The sequence below is a fragment of the Zootoca vivipara genome, chromosome 2 (genome assembly GCF_965207765.1).
Source record: "Zootoca vivipara chromosome 2, rZooViv2.hap1.1, whole genome shotgun sequence".
Classification (NCBI taxonomy): domain Eukaryota; kingdom Metazoa; phylum Chordata; class Lepidosauria; order Squamata; family Lacertidae; genus Zootoca; species Zootoca vivipara.
In genome coordinates, this window is record NC_142584.1 from 6,823,559 (window position 1) to 6,844,736 (window position 21,178).

The 21,178-nt window shown below is 44.2% G+C and overlaps 1 protein-coding gene across 1 annotated transcript; it reads left to right on the forward strand.

The window, feature by feature from the left end:
- On the forward strand, window positions 1–16,016 carry LOC118081543 (keratin, type II cytoskeletal 71-like). The gene is made up of 9 exons (XM_088664375.1): window positions 1–450; window positions 3,023–3,234; window positions 5,880–5,940; window positions 8,010–8,105; window positions 11,003–11,170; window positions 12,227–12,352; window positions 13,694–13,914; window positions 15,320–15,348; window positions 16,012–16,016. The coding sequence occupies exons 1-9, from the start codon at window positions 1–3 to the stop codon at window positions 16,014–16,016; spliced, it is 1,368 nt and encodes a 455-aa protein (XP_088520501.1).
- The last annotated feature ends 5,162 nt before the right edge of the window (window positions 16,017–21,178 follow it).

The window sequence follows — 21,178 nt, forward strand, 5'->3', positions numbered from 1 at the left end:
ATGGCAAACTCCATCCATGGAAGAAAACGGTTCTCTTCTGCCTCTGACATATGTGGTCTAAGCAGATGTAGACGGAGTGCATCTTCTATATCCCAGCCTGGTGGAAGAAGTGGAATTGGTGGCTATAGCACCGGGAGTCTCTCAACCACAGGTGGAATCAGAAGAATTTCTTGCGTTGGAGGCTACCAGATTGGGGGCTATGGAGGTCTTGGTTTTGGACATCACATTACCTATGGCGGTCAGAGCTATTGTGGCATTCCAAGAAGCTACGTTGAGCTCAGAAATTATGCTGGCAGTGGTCAAAATGACCCTTTCCATGAAGTCAGCATCAACGAACACCTCCTAAAACCACTCTGTGTAGGAGTTGACCCTGAGATCCAGAAAATACGCACTAAAGAGAAGGAACAGATGAAATCTCTCAACAACCAGTTTGCTTGCTTCATTGATCAGGTGAGAGTATGAACGACTAGTCATTCATTCAATCATTCACTCATTCATTCATGAAGCAGGAAGTGGCAAATGAGGTTTCTTTCTATGGGGCAGTAGCTGGTAGATGACCCAATGCAACTTGTGGTGGGAGGATTCAATCCAAGAGCAGGTACTTGTTATTGTTCAGATACCACAAAGTTTGCACATGAGAGAAATGTTTCGAAAATTTTGATTTGAAGCAATTTTATGCCCGGGCTCTTTGGTGTGTGATATGGGGAAGGGGACAGGGGTCTGCTATTTTTGCTCACTTCAGTATTTATTTATTTTGATACACAATGATGGCAAGATTCAGCTACGAATAGTGTAGTTGCATATTAGTTGTCAACTTGTATCATATCAAGTATTGAATGAATGCCAAATATCCTGAATGCTAATGTACCATGTGCACCAAAGTGAACAAAGTCTAAAATGAAACTGACCATACTGAATTTTTAAAAGTAAATTGTGTTCATACTTTAAAAAAAAAATAATGTGTGGCAACTGATACCCGTACCTGTTAGAGAATCTGAAGCAGAATTCTTGCAGTATTTTGCTGATGTAATTTTGCTAATCGTGGAAAAGCTCTTTTCTTTTACCTCCAATTCATTCAGATTGATTGCTTGAAATGGCCAGGACAGTCCCAGTTCACCATAATATGAAATCTGGTGGACGCTTCAAGTGTAGCAGTCAAAAGAAAATGTCCTGTGTGAGTTATTCAGACAGTTGATGGAATTCCACATAATGATGAGCAGTTCAAAAGTGCAAGCATTAGATGATAGATAGATAGATAGATAGATAGATGATATAGACAGAATAATAAAGGGGCTACTATGTTAAGGAATGATATGGGGAGTGAGTAGGGGTAAAATTCAGTTCAGTTCACCCATGAAAAGTGAGCCTGCCTAATTTGCACTTTCCAAAATAAAAAGCGAACCAAAACATAGCCACTCTTTGAAAGTTGTCTTCTTTCAAATTTTGCAGTGCAGTTCTCCAACCATGTGTACTAAAATGCACATTCTGAGATAAGTATTGCATGTATTAGTGAAAATAGCATACAAGATGCATTGCATTAGGGAAAATCACTTTGCTGAAATGTGTAGCTTAGGCAAAATTGCATACAAAAAATGTGCATATTAGGATACCATTACACTAAAATGCAGGTGGGTTTTCTTGAGGACTCCCCTCCAACGCAAACTGATTGCAGATATGGAGAATTGACTTAACACTGGAAAAAGGAGAAACAGAGAAGTGACAAAGCTGGACAGCTGGATATAATCTCCACACCGTTCTTAGAGATTTTCAGCTGTAAGTCGCAACATGCATTATTGTAAGCAGCTATGTCATTGCAATTATTTCAAAGTACACATGTTGTGCACAACTATAAGAGCAATGTGGCAAATAATATGTGGGAGAGAGAGAAAAGGTAAAAAGAAAAGAACTGTATACAGTATAGGGGTAAATAGATGGGCGCCTGTTTTTAAGGACAGGCGCAATACACTATTCTGACAATGTTAAAGAAGGAGTGTCATCCTTCGACCCACAAGTCTTTTTGAGACTGTTGCACTAACTGTAGCAATAATCATAGGACTGTAGATTTCGAAGAGACCACAAGGGCCCAATGCAGAAAATAAAGCTAAAGAATCCCAGCATCTGTTGACAAGCCTTCAGTGAAGGCGAGTCCACCATAAATGAATCTATTCATTTTCTGAGAAATCTGCAAAATGGTGTGGGTGGGTGTATTGATACACAGATGGTGGGAGGATGGATGATAGATAGATAGGCAGATAGATCAGGCATAGGCAAACTCGTCCCTCCAGATGTTTTGGGACTACAACTCCCATCATCCCTAGCTAACAGGACTAGTGGTCAGGGATGACGGGAGTTGCAGTCCCCAACATCTGGAGGGCCAAGTTTGCCTATGCCTGACATAGGTACAGATTTTCTTAAGCACTGCAGCTGAGGCTGAACTTTCCAAAGGCAACCCATTGATAATCCATGACAAAATAGGAACTGGAGTATTTGACCTCAATAAGCTCTTGACAACACAACTATGCCGCGAATTTAGCGTCTTTCTTGTCTTTAATTAACACTTATAAAGATATTCTTCTAAAGGTCCCTCTATTTCATACTTCTACATTTGATTTTCTGTTGCTTTTAGGTTCTGTGGGCAGACATTTTTTCAGTGGTGACCTTGCTGTGGAAAGGGCGCTTGCAGCATTTCCTCATGTACTGTACATCATTTTTATTTAGAACGCTTGCTGAAACAAAACAATGTCTTTAGCAGGTGCCGAAATGGCAACAATAAAGACACCTGTCTGCTATTCAACAGAGGGAGTTCCAAAAGTAAGGACACCACAGTTCTGCCACCATGCAGAAGGGATCTCCTGACAGATGCCCTCTCCTGCAAGGATACAGTGATGGGTGTTTAACTGTTACCCAGAGTGCAATTTGGAAAACTAATGCAAAATATCTGTTTGTGGCTTATCCATCTTCCCTACAATCCCATCCTCTGCAATATCTGTTGCATTCTGGATTTTCCCTTCTTTGATTTCAGGTCCGATGTCTAGAGCAGAGGAACAAGGTGTTGGTAACCAAATGGAATGTCCTGCAAGAGCAGATGCCAACTGCTAGGACAGATCTCAATTCCCTCTTTGCAAGATGCATCTGTGGCCTACGCAAGCAGCTGGACTTCTTGCAGAATGAAAAGGAGCAAATGGAACCGCAGCTGCAGGACATACAGCAGAGCATAGAGGAGCTTAAATGCAGGTAGGAACTGGCAATGCTTGGTCATGTGCTGGTGAAGTTTCATTGTGCCAAAGGAGCCACTTTGGTTTAAGAGTTTAGAGAGATGGGCTTAAGCATGCTTGCAGAACAGAAAGAACAATGTATTTGTCTTTTATATTTTTCCTCACATTGGATCAGCATAGATGCAGAAATAAGGATGCTGCGTAAATTTGATCTTTGTGAACTCTGCGCTGAAATGTTTTCTCTAAATCCGTGTGATTTAAAACTGTTGTAAGTTGTTAACAAGTCCATCGTACTTAACAAGTATGATGGAAAAAGTCCCATACCAGTGACTGTGATGATAAGAAGGGGTTAAGATCGGAACTATGATATTGGGAATAAGCAACAGAGGAAACACAGGAACAAAAACAAAAGATTTTCTCCGGATCAGCCAGAACATGGGAAGTCCCATTAAATTATTTAATTCAGAATATATAATTGGCCTTTTTTGGGGGGGGGTTGGCATGATTTGATATGTTATTAATTGGAATGTTATTAATGAAAAATTAATAAAAATATTTTTTAAAATAAAATTGTTGTAAGTTGCTCTAGCTACTAGAAGGGGTAGGATGGAAGGATGAGAGAAAAAGAAATATCTACATGAATAAAAAATAAAATAAAATGCTGTAACACAGCTTCCTACGCTTTACAGATATAAATATGTGGACAAATATGTGGATATGCTTACAAGGGTATTCCCTTGTAAGCATAGCAATTTACAATATTTCATTATTGCAAGTGCAATAAACTAATGGGCAGGGTTCACCTAACTAACCCTGTCAGCGTAGACCCCCCAAAAATTGCTTGAGGGGGGTGTCAGGAGAATCCCTGGAACAGGAGGAGGGGAGGGAATTTGTAACACAACAATGTTACCACCCGTTGTATTTTTTTTCGACATGCTCAGAGTACCAAGGGTTGGCACATGTAGACAGAAGTAAATGCGCAATGCATTTAAAATTTACAATATCCATTGTGCTGAATTATGTATAATTATGTATACTTTTTTGAGAGAAGTTTTTTTTAAAAAAAACCCTTGATGATTAGTTAACCTCAGAATACAACAGGATGTATTGATGGGTTAACAAATGTGAAGACAAATGGAAACAGACACAGACTGATCTGCCCACCCCCATAGAGAAGTGGCCTAATGACGTCAGTGTGGGGTCGCCTTGCGGACATTCATGCCTGTGTGTTTGTTAAAAGAAGATGCTGTGGGACTATAACCAGATTTTTTTCAATGAATCCAGGGACATTTTTCAACCACTGGCGGAGGAAGAGGAGTGTGGGGGGAGCGCACCACCCCCAGCAGCACAATCCCAGTAGGGTGCCATTGTGGCTTCCTCCCCACCCACTGGGTGCCACGCCCCTGCAGGCATGGGCCCCGACCCCAGGACGCACATCACATCCCTGCGGGTGGCGCGCCATGCCCCCAGGATGCGCACCACGCCTCTGCAGGTGGTGTGCCCTGCCCCTGGGACGCACGCCAGCCCCGCCCCGTCTGCTCTAACCCTACCCCCCCCCCCCACGGTTGAATTCAGTGGATTTTGTCAGGGGGTTGATTTGTAAATCCAGGGACTGTCCCCGGGAAACAGACAGTCTGAGTCCTTGGCTCCTGGGGGGAAATGTGGGCAGGTGAATAAAAAGGCAGACTGTGTATTAGAGCAAGAAATCACAGGCTGTCCTCTGGCTTGCTTGTGTTTAGAATTGCAGCCAATATATTAGTGCTCTTTTCAGTTACTGTATATTGAAATCAGGAGCCCTTTTCAGGCACTTGGACTGGGGAGAGGAGAGTGTGTACATGGATGTACCAGCTCCACCCATTCCTTGTTTCCCAGGGGGAAAACTCCCACGCTCATGGAACTTTTGTGCATTTCATAAATCAGGCTTCCACTTGGCTCGATTTGGTTTAACTTTTATGCACTAGTCTCATGAAGTTCTGTTTTAATATTTGAGCTACATAAAAAAAAAAAAAAACTTTTTAGAAACCAGGATTCCAAAGCATGTAGGAGACTCCACGAGGACAGGAGCTTTCCCCACTGCACACACAAACATCTTGGGACATGTGGGGTGGTGGAGTTAGCACACTCACAATACTTTCCCCTTTCCCCATGCCTATCCTTTTGCTTGATCCTTCCCCATCTATTGCAGTGAGCAAGACCACAGACGTGTCATGCACATAGGATGCAACTGTCTGCCCCTGTTGTTGTTTAGTCGTTTAGTTGTGTCCGACTCTTCGTGACCCCATGGACCATAGCACGCCAGGCACTCCTGTCTTCCACTGCCTCCCGCAGTTTGGTCAAACTCATGTTCGTAGCTTCGAGAACACTGTCCAACCATCTCATCCTCTGTTGTCCCCTTCTCCTTGTGCCCTCAATCTTTCCCAACATCAGGGTCTTTTCCAGGGAGTCTTCTCTTCTCATGAGGTGGCCAAAGTATTGGAGCCTCAGCTTCAGGATCTGTCCTTCCAGTGAGCACTCAGGGCTTATTTCCTTCAGAATGGATAGGTTTGATCTTCTTACTTCCATGTAATTCAGTCTGTGCACATCAGAAGATTTGCGAGTCTTTGGGGTTTCGCTGTTGAACACCCAAGTCATGGCATGCCCTCTTTATCTGCTGTCTCCAAACAGGTATGAGGAGGAAATCAACAGACGCACGGCTGTAGAGAATGATTTTGTTCTGCTTAAGAAGGTCAGAAATTCAGGTTGCTGTAGGGTGTTTTGTGCTGGCATTTCATAAAAGAGAGTCTGTGCATACTTTTAACCTCAGTTAATGCTCAAAGACAGAGCAGGTAGAGGTACATAAAAATCTGTATTTGTTTAGGGAGGCTTTTAATGTTTAATAGATTATTTTATTTCATTTTTCTGTTGGAAGCCGCACAGAGTGGCTGGGGAAACACAGCCAGATGGGTGGGGTATAAATTATTATTATTATTATTATTATTATTATTATTATTATTATTATTCATCTGTGCTCATGCAGCATGCAAATTCTCTTTTCTTTTCTTTTCATTTATTTTCAAATTCTCTTTTCTGCCTTAGAGAAACAATCAAAATCATAAATGGGTTAGATTAGAGCCTCCACTTCCCCAATAAGCCTGCAATGATTTATTTTTATTTCTTAAAAATCTCCCTTGGCTGGGTGTACCACGTTGTGATTCAGTTAATCTGTGGGTGCTTCTAGAGTGACTTGCTATTTTCAGGTGGGCTTCAGCCACACATTGGTAAATTCTGATTGCAGTTAAACAGTCAACATTGTCTAATCTCCCTGAAAACATATCAGGATAAATGCTTAATAAACAGGTTGTCTGGAAGCACTGTATGTAAAGCAGTTTTGAGTCTCGACCATACATCACATTTCTTTCTTTCTCTCTTTCTCTTTCTCCCCCCCTCTCCCTCTCCCCCTCTCCCCCTCTCTCTCTCTCCCTCTCTCTCTCTCTCTCTCTCTCTCTCTCTCTCTCTCTCTCTCTCTCTATCTCTCTCAGCAAACTTCCCCACTTATTTCTAGGATAATTTTGAACTTAGCTCAGAACTGTATGAAGTTCAAACATTACCTCATAATTGACCCAACCCCAACCCCAGTCTTCCTCCTTTCCGCAGACACCGTCTGATCTTTTCTGCTGATGTTGTCTCAGTGGTGGCAGGAGCAATAATGACTGCTGCTGGTGCCTTCAGGGGGCAGTAACAGCATCCCTGGATATGAGAATCTCTGGGACCCATCATTCAAACCATTACAATTCTCAGGAGTCATGTGATCTTGGGGCAAATCTCCACCATACATTACTTCCCCCCAAGAATATTGTGGCCAGTAGTTTTCTCTTGACAGCACCCTTAACAAAATACAATGCCCAGGATTCTTTGCAGAAGCTCATGAGCATTAAATGTGTGCATTGGATGTGTAGTTTAAGTACATGGCATGGGTATGCCGGCATTTCATTTCTCAGTAAATGAATCAACTGCTCTGCATTTTGTTTAGACAGCTGAGGTCACAGAGCCACTGGGAAGCTTAGGGCATCTCTGAACCTTGTTAAAAGCACAGTCCAACTCAGAAATTTGAGAACCTTCCCCGAATCACCCCAATTCACCTTTTAAATCAGGGTAGATATACAGTGGTACCTCTACTTACGAATTTAATGCGTTCCGAACACACATTCGTAAGTCGAAAAGATTTGTAAGTCAAATCCCATAGGAATTCATTGGGAGGAAAAATTCGTAAGTAGAAAAAATCCTATCTAAACTGCATCCAAGATGGCGGACGGAGCTCCATTCGTAAGTAGAAACATTCGTAAGTAGAGTTATTTGTAAGTAGAGGTACCATTGTACAGCCAATGGACACCCCAAGAGATACCAATGAATATCAATACAGTGGTACCTCGGTTTACAAACACAATTGGTTCCGGAAGTCTGTACTTAAACTGAAGCGTACTTAACCTGAAGTGAACTTCCCCATTGAAAGTAATGGAAAGTGGATTAATCTGTTCCAGACGGGTCTGCGGAGTACTCAACCTGAAGCGTACTTAACCCGAGGTATGAGTGTAATTGGTTCCGGAAGTCCGTACTTAACCTGAAGCGTACTTAACCTGAAGCGAACTTTCCCATTGAAAGTAATGGAAAGTGGATTAATCCGTTCCAGACAGGTCCGCAGAGTACTTAAACAGAAAATACTCAAACCGAGGCGTACTTAAACCGAGGTATGACTGTAACTTCTTTGACTGTGTTTGAGCCAAAAGCACCTGAAGGTTTCCTGTCTCCACTTTTCAGGATGTAGATAGTGCTTTCTTGAACAAGGTGGAGCTGGAAGCCAAGGTGGAAACAATGAAGAGGGAGGCTCAATTCCTGAGGTGTGTGCATAAGGAGGTAAGAAATCCTAAATAAGTTTTGATGGATGCAATAATGGAATACTGATTGGTATAGTTTTTTGTAAAATACGCAGGGATTATGTAAAATGAACCATGGAAAGAGAAGAAGGGAACTCATTGATATCTTGAGGATGTAAAATGAGTATTTAAAATTGTAAAACAGAAAATTTAATAAAAATCACACACATATATATAAAAGGAGGTAAGAAATCCTCTCACTGATTATCTCCCAATGAAATAGTCACTATTAGCTTCTAGAGAAAGTCCAGGTTCTGAGCCTTTTCTCATATGAGAGACCTTTGGCCACTGGCGGAGGAAGAGGGGGTGGGGGAGTGTAACGCCCCCGGCATCACAATCCCAGTGGGGTGCCATCGAAGCTGCCTCCCACGCTGGGCGCCACACCCCTGAAGGCGGTGCACCACGCCCCCAGGACACGCGCCACGTCCCTGTGGGCAGCGCACCACGCCCTTACCTTCCAAGTCCCGGACTGCAGAATCCGGGACCGGCAGCTGTGTGACACCGGAAGTTGCGTCGATGTAACTTCCGGTGTCGCTTACCCTTCTATGGGCACCCAAAATGGCCACCACCGGCTTCAAAAGTAGCTTCTACGCATGAGCGGAAGTGCATTGACGCAACTTCCGGTGTCGCCCCGCCCATCTATGGGCACCAAAATGGCCGCCGGTCATGCGTAGATGCAACTTTTGAAGCCGGCGGCGGACATTTTTGGTGCCCATAGAAGGGCAAATCAGGAAAAAATGGCCGCCGGCAGGAGAAAATAACGGAGAAAAACGGGAGACGAAGTGATACGGGGGACCACCTGGAAAAGGTAAGTAAAAACGGGGGTTTCCCGGAGGAAACGGGAGACTTGGCAGCTATGACCACGCCCTGGGACATGCACCAGCCATGTCCCCACCTGCTCTCTGCCTCCCAGTGCCGGAACATGAAGCTCTGCCACTGCCTTTGGCCCTCCATATGTTGCTGAAGTTCCCACCAACTACAGTTCCCACCAACCCTAGCAAGAGTAACCAAAGGCCAGGAATGACAGGAGTTGCAGTTCAGCAACGTTTGGAGGGTGCAGGTTTCCCACACCTGACATAGGGCATGAGTGTCACCGCACTGTATGCTCATCCTCCACTATGCAAAATAAGAGCACATGGCCCTAGTTCTAATACAGTGGAACCTCGGTTTTCGAACGTCTTGACTGCTGAATGTTTCGGAATCCGAACGCCGAAAACCCGGAAGTGAATGCTTCCATTTTCGAATGCACCTTGGAAGTCAACTGATTTCCGAGGCACATTTTGCAATTTTCCCCATCGAACTTGCAAAACTCACTTTTTGAACGTTTCGAAAGTCGAACAGACTTCCAGAACGGATTACGTTCGAAAACCAAGGTTCCACTGTAAATCTATGAAACTAACAAACTGTACATATGGCATTCACCTGGAGATTCAAGCCAATGGCTTCCCACTAGCTAACTCACACAGCCTTTCCCAACCTGTTGCCCTCCCGATGTTGCTGGACTCCAGCTCTCATCAGCCCTAGCCAGCATGGCCAGCACACAGAGATGTAGTCCAGCAAGACCTGGAGAGCAACGGATTGGCAAAAGTTGATCTCACACATTCTGCATTCCCAAATGACATTTTTGGTGGGTGGATTGTTCGTTTGGATGGCATTTCTGACTGGTTGATGGCATGGTGTGGATAGTTCAGTTTATTTATTTTCATCTGACCCTTATAATTTCCCCAAACTATTTTCACCGATAACATGGGGAGAACTCCTGTAAGCCATTCTGGGGCCATGGAATAGAGTGGGATAGAGATAGATATTGCCTTTGTTTTCAGCCAAAGGTGAAGCATTTGCTATATAATATTTGGTTTATTTGACTCCCAGAATATAAATCTTCTCAGGTTAATTGAAGGGGGTCACACAAGCAGATTACTTGGGGAAAGTCAAATAACTGTTTAATTTGCAGCCAGGACATATATGTTTCCTATAGTGTATCTCTACTTCTGGAAACAGCCCCCAAGTTGAGGATGGCATTTATCACACCAAAATGGGTTGGCTTGTCCTAAAGACTGGTGATCTTTTCTACACTTCCATAATAACTGTCTACTCTTTCTGTTGTCCTGGGTTTATAAGTACCCATAAGTAATGACCCATGGTTCAATAATAACATTGTAATGGGTGCTGTTGGTTTGTTTGGGGTTTGTTTGTTTGTTGTACATGGTATCCAGGTCTGGATCCAGTTTTGGAGAACCTCCTGGCACCCACCACTACTGCTCTCCCTCGTAGTGGCACAGCTGCAGCCAACAGCCTCCCCCTACGTAGTGGCTGGGCCTATCCAGCAGCACAATGAGCTAGGAGCCAAACAGCTGTTTAGATTGGTAGCTGGTTGGTATATGGCTGCCCCATTGTAGTGCCAGCCCTGCTACAGAATACGCTTCCCTGGTGGGTCCTGGCAGATGCCCCAGTATGCCCAGTGCTGACACCTGGGCTCACAGAATTTCTAATTGGGTCACCTCCAGTTGTGGAATGCCCTCCCCAGGGACACTTGCCTAGCTCCTCCCTTGATGTAATCTTAGCAGCAGGCAAAGACTTATTTCTATTCATTCAGACATTCTAACTGCATGTCTTCATCCCCTGTGTTTGGTTTCATGTTGCTCCTCTAATATGCTATTGATTTTATTGGGTTTTTGTTATAATAGTTTTGCTATTGTGTTTTGTATTTCATATTTTTGAAACGTTTGGGGGGGGGGTTTAATAAATGCTCAAAATAAACAAATAAATCCCCAAACCAAGCTTAAGCATTTGTAACACAGACATCAGTAAATTATTTTTCTTAACTGTTCGGGAATGTGAAGAATGAAGAATGCTTAATGGATATTCAAACTTTAGGAGGTTGCTCTGCTGGAAAATCAGATTCAGTGTCAGGCTTCAGTCATGGTGCAGGTGAATAACAATCGAGATCTGGACATGAACCCCATCCTCCAGAATGTCGAATCCTGGTATCAGAGCATTGCACAAAGGAGCAAAGAAGAAGTGAATACTTTGTACCAAAGCAGAGTGAGTAACCATACTGACGTCTTGTACGGAAGCCCATGGGGCTCATAATATTGTTACAAAATGCAAAATGTATTTGTGACTGCAAAGGTTATTACAGAGGTCAGCAAACTTTTTCAGCAGGGGTCCACTGTCCCTCAGACCTTGGGGGGGGGGGCGGACTATATTTTTTTTGGGGGGGGGAAATGAACAAATTCCTATGCCCCACAAATAACCGAGAGATGCATTTTAAATAAAAGGACACATTCTACTCATGTAAAAACACGCTGATTCTTGGACTGTCTGTGGGCCAGATTTAGAAGGCGAGTGGGCCGGATCCAGCCCCCGGGCCTTAGTTTGCCTACCCATGGGTTATAAGAGCCATGCAAGACTAGAATGTGTGACAACAAGGAACTTTACTGGAATTGTTCAACTCTTACAATCACATCTGTTCAGGTCAGATGGTAGTGGCACTCTGGGAGAGGACATGCTCTGTGGCAGCCCCTAAGTTGCCACCCCACAGAGGTGCATCTGGTATCTCCAGTATGTAGCTTCTTCTTCTTTACCTTGGCCTTTGACAGCTAACATATACAGTCATAACTCGGTTTAAGTCTGCTGCGGTTTGAGTGCTTCGGTGGGTTCTGCTACGTGTGCATGCGCAGAAGCGATCTGCGCGGTCCGCGCATGCGCAGAAGCACTCTATTGGTGCTTCGTGCACGCGCGCTATCGCCCCTTGGTTTAAGTACTTTTCAGGGAGTGAATGGCACCCAGGAACCAATTAAGTACTTAAACCAAGGTACCACTGTATGTTGATGGCTGGAGTCCAACAACAGGGGGAGGACACCAAGTTTATAATACACGGTTTAGTGAATGGAACTACTCAGAAATGGAAACACTCTTTCTGACAGTTCCTGAGGTCCACAATGCACACCAGTGGAACAGGTGATGGCATTGTTTCCTGGAAAACAGCATCACTGTGTTGTGTGTGTGAAATTAGGTATTAGATGTGAAGTGTCTGTGGAAAGCAATTAAATGGCATAATGTCTGTACATCATAGTTACTTATTTTATGAGCATTTAGTACCAGGAACTCCAGGACCAAAGATGCCAAATTAGCAACGATCTGAAGATCAACAAGCGAGAGATTGCAGAGCTCAGCCGGATGGTACAAAGACTGCAGTGTGAACTGGAAAAAACCAAGAAGCAGGTAAACAAGGGAAAACATCTGCTGTCTGGGGGTGGGGGTGGGGAATTTGGCACAGCAACCTCTTGTTACCAGCAGGAAGCTATCTCAGCTGTCCTATGTACACATTTCCTTTTGTACAAAAGTGTTTCAATGGAGTAAAAACAGGACAAATGAAGTTGGTTTTCTTAATAAAAAAGAATCATATCTGAATAGTTGGCCATGGTTTAAAGCCAGCTTCTTGTGCCCAATCCAGAAGATACAATATGTGTGGTACCGGCTCTATCTCAGTTTGCTACTGATGTCCAGCAACTCAGTAATATATGCAAAACTCGTTGCATTGCTTTATAACCACAGATGCAGCCATAGCTGCCAAGTACCCCGTTTTCCCTGGGAAACCCCCGTTTTTACTTACCTTTTCCCGGTTGTCCCCCGTATCACTTCGTCTCCCGTTTTTCTCCGTTATTTTTTTTACTGCTGGCGGCCATTTTTTTCTTTCTAATTTGCCCTTCTATGGGCACCAAAAATGGCCATCGCTGGCTTCAAAAGTTGCATCTACGCATGCCCGGAAGTACATAGACGCAACTTCCGGTGTCGGCGGCGGCCATTTTTTGTGCCCATCGATGGGCAGAGCGACACCAGAAGTTGCATTGACGCACTTCCTGACATGCGTAGAAGTGACTTTAGAAGCTGGCGGCGGCCATTTTTGGTGCCCATAGAAGGGCAAAGTGACACCGGAAGTTAGGTCGACGCAACTTCCGGTGTCACAGGGCTGCCGGTCCTGGATTCTGCAGTCCGGGACTTGGAAGGTAAGGATGCAGCCCACTTGGAACTCTGCCCAGGCCACACCCCACACCAGCCTTACTTTGCACTCTCCAGGAGTGTTTTTGCCTAGCCGGACTGGGTGTCGCCTGGGGTCTGGAGGTCTTCGTCTGGGCACGCAAAGAATGCAAGACAGTATTAACCTAATTCCCATTACCATTGAGTAAACATGGCATGCTGGCATCCATGGTTCATTCAAATTTAGACTAGGTATGTGGAACTTGAGGCACCCCAGATGTCGTTGAACTCCAACTCCCACCATCTCTAGCCAATTCTGGCAATTCTCAGAGTTGATAGAAGTTGTAGACTAGCAAGATCCAAAGGTCCACAGCTTCTTCCTTCCTTCACTAGAGATACACTGATTTATTTATTTTTAGCAACATGCTGGAATTTTGGGTGTGCATCTTGATATTTTGAAAATTCAAAGTTCTCAGATGAATCTGATGACGATGAGTGGAAATTTGATTTTTCAAGGCTAAATGTCCGTTTTCAATGAGCCAGTGTCTGAGGGAAAGTAGAATCTCTTGCTTTACCAATTGGCAGGTTGCATGTCTACAGTTGGCCATTTGTGATTCCGAGCAGCGTGGTGACTGCAGCCTTAAAGATGCACAAGAGAAATACGACGATCTACACAGTTCCTTGCACCGATCTAAAGATGCATTGGTATGCATGCTATGCAACTATCAGGAGCTTCTGAATGACAAGCTGGCACTGGATATTGAAATAGCTACATACAAGTCACTGCTGGAGGGAGAAGAAAACAGGTATTCCTTGACTACTTTCCTACGGGATATAGAAAAGTTACTGTCACTGTCTGAGCTGTCTAGTTCAACTGAATCCAGGACCAGTTAAAACATGCTCAACTGGAACTGTACCACTAATGATGGTGGGCAGGGTAATTACAATATATACCTATATACCTGCATAAGAGGGACCCAGGTGGCGCTGTGGGTTAAACCACTGAGCCTAGAGCTTGCTGATCAGAAGGGCTTGCTGATCAGAAGTTTAATCCACAGCGCCACCTGGGTCCCTGTATCATATATAGGTACACTCTAAAGATGGCTTCTAGCTCCCTGTTCAGTGTATGTTGGGTGGCTTCTTCAAGTATAATGTGGCAGTGGCCCACACAGGGCTTTAAAAAATAATTATGATTATTTTAATGAAGTAATAATAATAATAATGGGCGGGGTGTAAATAATAAATTATTAGTATTATTATAAATAAATAAGAATAAAATGTGCACCCCACCCATGAGACCATTCCATTGTAACTATCCAACCTCCCAAAATTTCAACACCTCTTGCGATGGTTTGACCCATTTGACAGTACAACTTCTACAAACACCTTCCATATCTCCTCAAAATCATTTCTCCTGCATATTCCCCATTTTACCTTAATAGCACATGTCAACTTATCATTAATAGCTATATCCCACACCTCTTTATACCATTCTTCCATTTTATATTCACCTTGCCCCTTCCACTTCCTAGCTATAATAACTTGTGCAGCTGTCAATACATTTGTGAGCAAGTCCTTCATAGACTGCAAACCTTCCACCCCATCGTAAATTGATAATAATACTACCTCTGGACTTTTGGTCAGCTTTAACCCAGTGATTTCTGTTATCTCCTTAAACACCCTTTGCCCCCCAAATTGTGCATATTTACACCCCCACCACATGTGACCCTAAGTCCCGGTTTCCTGGCATCCCCTCTAACATAATACTAAATATTCCTTGTTTATTTGATTTAATCGGACTGGTGTTAAATACCATCTCCACATCTCCAAACTAACTTATAATAATGATCTTTTAACCTTATAGACAACATTTTCAAAGTGAGTTTCTCCCATATTTCCCCCCAGCTTTGACTATTTTTCTGCCCACACAGGGCTCTTAAATGTGGCAAACCCAACTCAGTTGTGTTATTGTTTGCCTGAACGCTCCTTGTTTCTCTTCGCTTACTGTTTCATGTCTCCTGTTCTATTTGCTGTTGCACTTTTGTCTACTGCTTTGATCATTTTCTACAGGGAAAAGTAGTTTATACATTTTGTAAGTGGAGAGGGTGATGGGTAAATGGGAAAGATAAATAGTTATCAGAATATAACCCCTACCTCTATTAGAAAATGCAGTTTCTCACATGATCTATATTACATCTCTTTCCCAAACAGGATATTTTCAGGGAACCTTGCAAGTGTAGGTAAGTAATGACAAACTTTACCTGTTGACATTCCAAAGATTGCTCTCTAGATGGGAACATAAAGGTAAAGGGACCCCAGACCGTTAAGTCCAGTCGCGAACGACTCTGGGGTTGCAACACTCATCTCGCTTTACTGGCCAAGGGAGCTGGTGTTTGTCCGCAGACAGCTTCCAGACAGCATGTGGCCAGCATGACTAAGCCACTTCTGGCAAACCAGAGCAGCGCAACCTATTTATCTACTTGCACTTCGAGGTGCTTTCAAACTGCTAGGTTGGCAGGAGCAGGGACTGAGGGGATTCAAACTGCCAGCCTTCTGATTGGCAAGCCCTAGGCTCTGTGGTTTAGACCACAGCGCCACCCGCGTTGGGTGGGAACATAAGATACGGCTTTGGCATGTGCAACAGAATGAGGTGGAAATAAGGTGTTAAGTGTCCTAAAGTGGTGGAAGGCTGAACCACTTAAGACTGCCAAGGGGGAAATTGTCCCTCTGAAACAAACACCAGCACCAACATTATTTGCAAGTAGAAAGCAGGGAAGAGACAGGTATTTGATTTTTAATTCAAAACTTGTGATTTGCAATGATCTATTCCACCACCACGTTCTGCTGCATGTACATAGGTTGCCATATGCCCTCTTTTTCCTGGATGTGTCCTGTTTTTCAAGGGTAGAGTCACCATAGTGATCCATAGTTAAAAGTAGAAGTTGGTTAATGTGTCCTCTTTTTTTGCTCTTCAAAGTATGGCAACCCTATCTCTGCCACAGTACCATTCTCTACCTCAAACTGACAGCATCTCTCTAAGATTAAGGTAAAGCCCTTCCTAGCCTTTGAGATGCCAGAATTTGCACCGGTGGGACGAAATGCATGCAAAACTCAACTGAAAAGAGCCTCCCCAAATTTATATTAGATCTCTGGGGAAGTTCCAGTATTGCTGTACCCAAATAACCAAGAATGCTGTTGTCATACTATTGTGATCATGACTGTGATTACTATTGCAGCGGTGCTTCCTAACCCAGGCAAAGTAGCTGATGACTGTGGCCATGAACCAGCATATGCCTCTCTAAGCAGAGGGCTCAGCAGCAGAAGTGGGAAATATAGCCCTGGGGGCCCAGGGAAGAGACAGAAGTCGGACCTTGGAGATGCAGAGTGCCATGTGGCGGGATACACTTCGAGAAATGTACCTGTGGGTAGGCTGTTCATCCCTGGAAGTGAAGATTTCCGCCCAGCCGGTGGGTACCATATCACCAGTGGTGGAGGCAACAACAATGCCCCCAGAGCAGCTCAGAGACCCAGGGGTGCTCACTGTACAACTGGTGGCTGTACCACTGACATTGTGGCAGGTAGATGTGCTGGGGGCTATTCCACTGCTGGTAACTCAGCTGGTGTAGGCTGCCACGCACATTCATGCAACCATGGTATGAAAATGTCATCATGCTTCAGCAAAAGCAGCAGGATGTGAACACTCAGTTCCCAAGGCTAGGACCAAATTGCGTAAGAAGAAAAGAAAGAGGCTTCCAATAAGAAATGCATCTTATAAACCACAACACAAAAATCATCATCATCATCATCACCATCTTCCATAGAAATTTCCATGTGCACAGTGGTTCCTTCAGTAACTCCTGTGATGGAGCCTATGTTGGACCCATTTCGCAGATGAGGAGTTGAGGCTGAGAGATAGTCCAAGAGGTAGTCCAGAACAAATTAAGAGATTTGGATTGTGGGTTTAAAATAATTGCTTGATCTTGATTAGAAGTTCTGTGATTTTGCAGAAAGGCTGCCATGTGTGGGCTGAGTTCTTAAGTTCAACAGGAACAAAAAATGCTTCACAGGGAATCACATCAACAACCCCCCCTAGCCCAGGGCTAGCAGCAGTGCTCCAGGGCCCCCTTTCCTGGCCTTGTTATTCAAAGTCCCCAAGCTCCATTAGGAATTCCCATGCATGTGTGGAGATCTCTGCAGTGAATGGCAACATCTTATAAGCCCAAGATGGCCAAATGGTACTCTTCTGGCCTTGAAAACCCATTAAGGTTTTGCAAACATTCTGTGTTTTGAAGAGTTATGTGAGTATCCACAATGAATGCTTGCAAAGTCCTGGCTTATGCGCTTCCTCGTCCCTCCCTTGCTGGCCCTTCAACCTTTTGCAACCCAAGTGGGAGCGAAACACTGTAGTACAGTTGCAAAAAAAGGACTCAGCCAGTTGAAAATGAACCGATGCTTCAGGGCATGCTCAAAAGTATGGGACAGAGGTACCAACTTGAATAGAATATGGGAGGGGGCAGGTAAGCCCTGCCCTGGATAATCGACCACAAGACATGGTGCATGCACACCATTTGAATGGCAATGCCTATCAACTTTGTGGGGACTGAAGGAACCTTGGTCTCTAGCAGTTGGGATCAGTGGATTGGTAGTTTTCTAAAATGTGAGACCCACCCCACTTGAGGATTGATCCAGACCCTCTGGATTTGCAGCTACACAAAATGAGCAAAGTCAATTTTCAGGAAAAGAGAGAAGTTTATTGAGTACTGTACTAAAGTAGTCGTGGTCCTTCTTTAGGAGTCTATCCCCTGTCTTTTAACACATGCCTGCAACTGCATGGGAACTGTTTCACGAGCCTTCCATTCCTTGCAGTTTGAGAGTTTGTGTAAAAATGACAGGCATGTGAATGGGAGGGTGTGACGCCAATCACACAGCAGAGAGGGAGCTAAACCAACCGAAAGAGCAGAGGTGGGAGGATTGTATGTGGAGGGGCTGTGCCAACACAATAAGCACCTCCTTGCTGTTGTTTCATCATTGCATTGCATTGCATGGCATTGCATTGTTAGGCTTTCGGTGTCTTTTTCAGAGTTGGCTTAAAAAGAATGTTTTCAGCCCATTCTATGTTGCCCTGGTGGGAGTGGAAATGTGGGAAATGAATATACAATATTTATTTCACCTTTTATTTCACATTTGAAGTTGTTTCTGTGCACAAAATGCATTCTGTCTTAAATCTCCAGTGTGTGTATCAGGCCAAATTTTCCTTTGTGGGCACCTGCAGTTTGCAAATGCAACACTCTGCCATCAGCTGTTTTTGGTTACAAGAGCCAACTCTTTTCTGGTGTATCTATAATAAATTGTATGAAGAAACGATACTGCTCATTTGTGTATGTGTGTGTGTTATTATTTATCTCTATTAAGGATGGGTAAATCTAGAGATGGGAGACAGATTTGCAGCAACTCTATCTAAATTTCCCATCATCAAAGAGTAATGGGGCAGTCATGTCCAAAGCAAAATGGTAGAGATGACTCAAAATATTCCATGTTGTTCTCCTGCTAGCAGAGCCAAATATTTTGGCACCAAGGTGAACCTCAAAATGGCGCTCCCTCTCCACTAGGTAAGGGGTAAGTGAAGATCTACATTGGAAACAATGAGGTAATAAAGGTTTCCATTGGGATCTGTTGCCCCGTGGAACCTGCTGCCCAAGGCAATTGCCTCACTTTGCCTCATGTGTGGATCAGCTTTTCCTGCCAGACAAGATGATAACATGTTTCATATTATAACTCAGCATTGAAAGCAACGTTTGTGCCTTTTCCTTTCCCATCTCTTTTCCTCAGATTAATTCCAAGTCCACACCCAGTGCAGTAAGCTATTTTAACATCCCAAAGATACCTGGGGGTGGGGGTGGGGGTTGTCACCTTAGGACCCTTAGGGTTTGTTGTGACTGCAGATACAGAGCCTCCCCCCTAAGCAAATTTAATTAATCTCATTTGAAAAGAGCTACAAGAAACCGGAGGAATTGTCATCATCTGTTCTGTGCTAGGCACCAAAACAAAGGAAGAGAACACTTAGGAAGGAGATGATAATGTCCTATTTTCAGTTCCTTTATTGCTTCAGGGATTCATTCTGCCCTGCATTCCATGCCTCGTGAATTGTGTTTTTTTTATGTAGTTAATTTATATACCGCTGCATAGATCATATCAGAAATTTGGGCGCGGTTTACAAAACCCAATAAAAAGGAATCAACATAAACAATAAAATGCAAAGTCCACATTCTTATGGTTTAACTATGATTTGCAAAATGAATCCCACATTTGGGGCATGCATAGTTTTCCCTAGTCTTTTAGTTGTTACAGTTTCTTTGCTTCTGCCACCATTCCTAATGTACAGTAACAAAGTAGTCTTGATCACATAGATATGATCACATCAGTATGTCTTGTTGTTGAATGTTGGAACTCCCCCCCCCCCCAAGTTGTATGTACAATTTATCAAGTTTGTCATTTTACATTGTTTTATCAGTGTGCACAAGTGTATGTAGTAGCGGTCCACTGAACCGCATCCCATTTCTTTTAGCAATTATTTATTTAGCAACAATTTATATGCCACCAGCACTGAGCAAGTCAGGAGAGACAGTGCGTCCTTGCTCATGCTGCTCACCAACCCTTTCATCAGCTTAGCTCTGGCCTTGCTCCTCTTTTAAAAAAACCAAAAACCAAAAACCTTCCACCCCCAGTACCCAAATGAACATTTCACAGAAAGATCCAAAGATGAACAGCTACTCTCACCGCACCCACTCAACACAATCAGCTATGAGGAATGAGACCGTGAGCTGCCTCCTGGACCACCCACCTTCTTTCCATCTTACCTGCCCAGCCAACAACCGCCAGATCTTCTCATTCCCACCAATCCACCCCAAGTCTTATAGCACTGGGACCAATTCAGCCATTCAGCCCCTTCCTTGGCCCTCCTGCTCCACATTACACAGTCCTCAGAAGCTGCCACTGATGCTACCCATAATGCCAGTGTAGGTCTAACGCAGTGTTTCCCGGACTTGGGTCTCCAGCTGTTTTTGGACTACAACTCCCATCATCCCTAGCTAGCAGGACCAGTGGTCAGGGATGATGGGATTGTTGTCCAAAAAACAGCTGGAGACCCAAGTTTTTTTTGGGGGGGGGGGGAACTGGTCTAACCCCAAGCTCAGGTCCACGCTCAGCCTGCTTTCTTCTCATCAACCTCTACCCCGTCCTCACCATCAATCTCTCTACTTTATTCAAATGGAGTTGGCCTGAGCCTGTACCTGGCACCTCAACCTCCCCCACTTGGTTAGAAGCCCCTGTGCCTGCCCATGCAAGCACCCTGTGTCTTTCCTAACTAAGGTGCTGCTAGGTCAGGGCTAAGCTAGAGCTTGGCGCTCCCTTCTCTGCCTCCTCTCACTACAGCAATGCCCACTGGGTGCAGACCTCTGTCTCAGCTTTGTCATAGCTGCCAAGTCTCCTGTATTCTCCGGGGAACCCCCGTTTTTCCAGCTGTTCTTAGCTGAAAAAATGGATTTTTTTGTTTCCCCCCGGTTTATTCTGGCGCGGCGGCCATTTTGGAACTGGACGGAGCCTGCTCAGAAGCGACTTTTGATGCTGCTCTGCCCAGTTCCAAAATGGCTGCTGTGCGACTTCTGGCACGGCGGCCATTTTGGAACTGGGCAAAGCAGCATCAAAAGTCACTTCTGAGCATGCTCTTCCCAGTTCCAAAATGGCGGCAGTGCTACTTCCGGTCTGCTACTTCCGCCCGGTCCCTTATTTCTCGGACAGCAACTTGGCAGGTTTGAGCTTTGTACCTATTGTCTACTGCCTATATCAATCAAGTCTACCCAGTTCACAATGTCCCATTGAGACACATATCCTATTGAGAGAAACGTATCGTGGTGGGGAGCAGCATAGAAATCAGCAACCATAAAACAAATAGAGAATGCACCACAAACCAGTCATTCAGATTAATACATGAACACAACTGGCTCACCCTCTGGGAAAGTCTGGGGGAACAAGTGAATCTGAAGTGGGTACCTAAGCACCAACACTGTAGAT

Coding starts and splice junctions, on each gene's coding strand:
- LOC118081543 (XM_088664375.1), top strand. CDS start 1: ATGGCAAACTCCATCCATGGAAGAAAACGGTTCTCTTCTGCCTCTGAC. Junction 8,106..11,002: donor TGAGGTGTGTGCATAAGGAG/GTAAGAAATCCT, acceptor TTCAAACTTTAG/GAGGTTGCTCTGCTGGAAAA. Junction 11,171..12,226: donor ATACTTTGTACCAAAGCAGA/GTGAGTAACCAT, acceptor ATGAGCATTTAG/TACCAGGAACTCCAGGACCA.